This window comes from Pinus tabuliformis, chromosome 5_1, assembly GCF_031772625.1.
Source record: "Pinus tabuliformis cultivar Carrire ecotype Pingquan chromosome 5_1, CPIR1, whole genome shotgun sequence".
NCBI classification, from domain to species: domain Eukaryota; kingdom Viridiplantae; phylum Streptophyta; class Pinopsida; order Pinales; family Pinaceae; genus Pinus; species Pinus tabuliformis.
This window is the reverse complement of record NC_142305.1, coordinates 465,395,512-465,401,519: the sequence shown is the minus strand read 5'-3', so window position 1 is coordinate 465,401,519 and position 6,008 is coordinate 465,395,512. Positions and strand designations below refer to the sequence as shown.

Genomic DNA, 6,008 nt, shown 5'->3' with positions numbered 1-6,008 from the left:
CACGGTGATGGAGATGAACAACTTTGACATGATATTGGGGAAGGATTTTCGAAAGGGAAATAAAGAAATTATTGTTTTGTTTTGCAATGAGGTTATGTTGATTGGAGGCTCATGAACTTGGACTTTGCCTTCTCATAAGGAAAGGAAGGAAGTTCAAGTCTAGCATTTTTTTGCACTTTGCTTGGAGAAAGTTATGCAGTAGTAAAATGTGGAGACATATGCGACAGTCATTAGGGAAGTTGATAGTGATGATGGAGTGGGGATGCCTCTTCCAACTGAGATTTTTTATGTATTGGACAAAGATGCATATTTGATGCCCGATGAGTTGTCGAAAGCACTTCCACCGAGGTGTGCAGTGGACCATAGCATTGAGCTAGAGCCAGGGAAGCAACCTCCGATAAAATCTCCTTATCGATTATCAAGGCCAGAAGTGGAGGAATTGAAATGACAGTTGAAGGATTTGACTGATGCAGGTTTCATAATACCTTCAAGGTCCCCATATGGAGCTCTAGTACTATTCCAGAGAAAGAAGGATACAAATGAGCTACAGATGTGTTGTGATTATCGTGCTCTTAACAAGCAAACGATAAAGAATAGGTATCATTTTCCATTAGCTGTAGATTGCTTCGACAAGATTGCAAAGGCCCGAGTGTTTTCCAAGCTAGACTTAAGGCATGGGTACTATCAGGTGTGGATAGCAGAACAAGACAAGAAGAAAATTGCGATTGTGACAAGGTATGTTAGTTTTGAGTTCCTTGTTATGCCTTTCAAGTTGTGTAACATTCCTACCACATTTTTCACTTTGATGAATGATGTAGTACGTCCATATTTGGATTCATTTGTAGTAGTATACTTGGAAGATATCGTGATATACAGTGATAACATGGAGCATCATAAGAAACACTTGGCTTTGGTGCTTGAGGCACTAAAGAAAAATCAATTGTACTTGAAGAAGTCAAAGTGTATGTTTTCCCAAACCGAGCTTCCATTCCTTGGACACATTGTAGCCCAAGCACACATACAGATGGAGCTGAGCAAAGCGAAGGTAATAGAGGATTGGGATGAACCGAAGAATGTCCATGATATGAGGGTTTTTTTGGGGATGACCAACTACCAGTGGAAGTTTGTAGAGGGGTACTCCAAAGTGACATCATCACTGAAAAACCTTTTAAAGAAGGATAAGTGATGGAATTGGATGGAGAAGTGTCATACAACATTTGAATATTTGAAGAAGAGGATGGTTATAACACTAATACTAAAGTTACCTGACTTCGAGAGACAATTTGAGGTACACAAAGATGCTTTATATTTTGCAATAGGAGGAGTTCCTATGCAGGATGGGCATCCGGTGGCATATGAGAGTCAAATGTTGCAAGATAGGGAACAAAGGTATCCGGTCCATGAGAAGGAAATGACTAAGAGCATCTATTATTTATAGGTATGGAGGCATTACCTTATTGGGAAGCATTTTTTTGTCAAAACTAACAACGTTACAGCAATTTATTTTGCATCACAACCAAAGTTGTCAGCAAAGCAACCTTGTTGGAAAGACTTCTTGGCAGAGTTTGACATGACTATTGAGTATAGACAGGGTAGACTCAATGTAATTGCAGATGCCCTCAGCAGGAAGGGATAATTAGCTACACTTGAGAAGGAAGAAGACCATGCAGAATGAAGTAGGAGTCGAGTACATATGACTGATGAGATGCAGAATAGGCTTCGGGCAAGCATTGAGACAGATACTCAATTACAGAGCATTGTGAAGCAGGTGAAGGAAGGAAAGACGTAGAGATTTTTTCTACAAGATGGACTCTTGTTCTTTGGGAACTGGCTATACATTTCAAAGTCATTTGGGCTTAGGAGATGCCTTTGGAAGGAGTTCCATGATTCTCCATGGGCTAGCCACCTAGGGCAGCGTTATTCTTTGGCATTATTGGAGAGAGGGTTCTTTTAGGAGAATATACTGGAGGATGTAGAGGATTATGTGCATATGTGCATTATTTCTCAACAGGAAAAATAAGATAACTAGAGACAGGGAGGATTGTTGTAGCCTTTACCAATTCCAGAGAGACCATGGATGAGTGTTTCAATGGAATTCATCACTCAGTTTCTGCATGTACATGGGTATAACGGGATTATGTTCATCGTCGATCATTTTTCCAGGTATGTCGTCTTCATTCCGATGAAGATACCATGTGGATCCAAGATGAATGTTGAGTTTTTCTTCAAACATGTTGTGAAGTATTGGGGGATGGATGTCATTGAGTATCGATTTTGGACCACTTTATTCAAGTTGGCCAGGATAGAATTGTTGCAGAGTTCAAGTTATTATCCGCAGATAGATGGGAAACCTAAATGGGTTAATGCATTGCTGGAGGACTACTTGAGACATTATGTGATAGATGATCAAAAGAATTGGCCTGAACTCTTGGATATGGCTCAATTTAGATACAATATGCAGAAGAGTTTTGCAACTGGGTATAGTCCATTTGAGTTGGTAAATGGATTGGTGCCATTTTCTCCTCACAATGTATTATCAAGAGGTTTCTAGAGGAGTCCACACGTGAAGAGATTCATGATAGCATGGGAGGAGACCTTAGAGTTAGCAAGCGTGAGATTGCATGAAGCTGGAAGGAGGATGAAGAAATGGGCAGATAAGGATAGATGGGATGCACACTTTAGTGTTGGGGTTATGGTTTTCTGAGGATCACTCAAGATCAATTTCAGGCACTGAAAGCGACTGCGAGATCTTTGATGAGTTAGTATGAGGGTCCATTCCGGGTAAAATTCGACTGGTTGAAGTTACATATGAGTTGGAGCTTCTGAACCACATGCATTCAAAACATCCTATGTTCCATATGAGTCAGCTCAAGAGATGTCGACTTTATGCACACCATCCAAATAGGATGGAACCACCAAGAGGACTAGCCATGATCATAGATAGACCAAACCTTGTTTTAGAGAATATTTTGGATCTTTGGACTACAAGTCTTGGGAGTAACATACCACAGTAATTCTTCGTTAAATGGAAGAATGCATCGGAGGAGAGTAGCTGGGAGATTGAGGATTCACTATGGAGATGGAGGAAGGAGATTGTAGTGTACGACAAACATTTGAGGAGAGTCGCTGGATTGTCGAGGACGACAATGATTTATGGTGGGGGAAGATGTCATGCCCCCGAGTCATCATCGCACTTGGGTGAGTCAGGCACCCACACTGGGCACGTTTAATCGACGAGTTGGAGGACGAATCGTCAAGGTGCTTTAAACCGATGAGTTGGGCAGGGCGCACATAACCAACGAGATGGGTGGGGCACACATAACCAACGAGACATGGGGACGCGTTTAACCGACGAGCTAGGCTTTATGCACTTAACCAATGAGTTGAGGGATGCCAACATGAAATTTGACTAAGTGTTGGGTGCATGAGTCAAATTGGTTTATAGATGGACAAGTTGGAGGGAAATAGGTTGGGTGCACCAGTTCGGCTGACACATGAGCCGACCTGTTCAAAATATGAATTAGAGTGTGGGTGGGTCGGCTGGACTAAACCAAACCCCCTCCCTACGTATAAAGGTTCATACATATACATGAGAGGTGAAAGGAAACTGGAGCGAGGAGAGCCAAGCAAGTTAAAGTCGCATTGTATTGGGTAGCGAGGAGGATAAACAAAAGTGCAGGCAAGTATGAACCCGCAAGACAGGCGGCATTACTAACTTCGGCAGATAGAGCGAGGGTGACTATAGGTGGGTGGGTCTACCTGTTGCATGGTTCAGAAGTGCAATTCGAGTGTAGTTCAGAGTGCAGTCAGGTCGTAGAACAGGTGAATAGGTCTACCCATGAGTTGGGCACAGTTGGGTTGGAATAGAGCTGGGCCCAGACAATGCAGAGTTGGGTGCGGTTGTGTGGACATGAGTTGGGAAGGCCAACATGACCGCAGCATGGACGGAAAACAGTGATACACAGTGCGGCGAAGGCGAGTTGCAATTGCAAGTATAGTGAAGGATGCGACAAGTTGGGCAACGCTGGGTGTGGGAAATCCTGAATGAGGCTGCGCTCGAGTCGTGCAACAGGCTGACCTTCTGGGCATCTCTTTCATCTTTTGTATATTTATAAATCCGGTTGATTTATGACTCCCAGCACATTGTAAAAACAAAAAATTAATTATATAATTGATATTTATTAAATGTGTCTCGATGCATATGTTTAGTGTTGATTGTTTAAGATATTCTGCATTTAAACTAAATAAAATGATGAAAGATGAATGTTGTAGGCGTAGTCCGAGGAATGACAAAGAAACTAAGGTGGTAAAGCATTTATCTCGTGCCACACTTAGACCAATTTAGCAAACAAGAATTGGGGGCATGACATTATGCCTCCCGAGTCTGCTTACATCACCCTCACCTCACCCTCCATAAATCCTCTCCTCACTTAACTCCCTCCTCCCTCCATAAAACACTCACGTGACATGATTCCAATAATTTTCTTTTAATTAAATTTTATTATATATTATATAATATTATAATTATAGTATATTATAATTATTATTTGATTCTTATAATTTAAATATAATTTGTTTATAATATTAATATAATATAATATAATTAATTTTTAAATCATATATATATATATATATTATTTTTTTGTTAATAATTACTCTGTTAATAATTAATTTAGTTTGTAATTACAATTAATTAGCATTAGTTAAATAATAAATGTAATCTAATTTAGGATTAGAATTTAATTAAAAATTCTGGTTTTTAGCCGAGGCAACAAAAATTCCAGAATTCTGGCAATTTTAATACTCCAACTTTAGAAGCTCATAAATGGAGTTTTACTTGGCCAAATGAGGCCCTGGATGACTCATTGGAAAGATAAAATCATGGAGAAAATTTATGAAGTTGTTTCATTACCTGACTCGATCATTTATTGGGTCTAAAATCCAGCAAAATATCAAGGTCAGAATTTTTAATAACACTGATTTTTTGAGTTTAATTTTCTCCATTCTCATTTACCCACAACTTCTTCTGAATGTAGATTCATTCACCTGTGTTCTCCTTAGCCAATCAAATATTTAGTGGCAGCAATAAAAAGCTTTGATTCCTTTTATTTTAATTATGAAATTAAAGTTTTGATTGGATTTGTTTTAAATCCAGATTTCGTATTTTGATTTTACTTTTACATTTTATTTAGTTTTGATTTTTTTTTGCAGGAAAATAGTTGAAGAGATGAGGAGAAGAAAATCTCAATCAATGAGAATGCCCCAGCAATAAAAGAATGGAATTTTGAACCAATGAAAATTGATGGAGTAGATTTATTCTTCAACAAACTTTCTTGCTGATAATTCTTTTGTAAATATTATAAATAACATATTGTAGAATGCATTACAAACTTCTCTCCTCTGCAATTCTTGAATTCTAAAAGCACTATTGTAATAGGCATTTAGAGTTGTAAGTGAGAGGAGAGAAAATCTCAGATCTGGGGATTATTGAGGATTTTTTTTTTTGCATTAGAATTATGTATGATGAGAAGAGCTTACAATACTACACCTCTTGTTGTAACAACATAAGTTCAAAGATTGTAGAGGACTATTGGAGACTACAGCTAGAGAAATTGATTCAATAAATTGGTATTTCTAATACTATTGCTTTAAATACTAGTTTCATTTTATAATGGCGGGAATGTGTCATTTTATTCATATTTATGCACTATTGTCAGTATGAGCAATTTGTCTCAATCATATGCTATTATTTATATCTGCTCTTATGGGTTGAATTCTGATTTTTCAGTAACTATTTACTTTTAAATCTATTTTTTAATGCTGATTCAACAATCAATGTTGTGAACTATTTCCTCATATTATTGTTTAATTATTTGAATTACTGATTTAACAATCAATGTCATTTTCTGAACTATTTCTTAAATATTGTTGGTTGATTATTTCACTTAAGAGGTCTCTAAATAGAATGAGTTTTGGTATTCATAATGTCAGTTAATTGAACTACTTCG

General features: G+C 38.0%; 1 protein-coding gene across 1 annotated transcript in view; it reads left to right on the top strand.

The window, feature by feature from the left end:
* The first annotated feature begins 2,251 nt into the window (after positions 1-2,251).
* LOC149165511 (endoglucanase 1-like) overlaps positions 2,252-6,008 on the top strand; it is a 57,938-nt gene continuing 54,181 nt past the window's right edge. The window contains exon 1 of the mRNA XM_089429835.1: positions 2,252-2,497. Coding sequence (XP_089285961.1) covers positions 2,252-2,497 — 246 coding nt within the window. The remainder of the gene's footprint in view (positions 2,498-6,008) is intronic.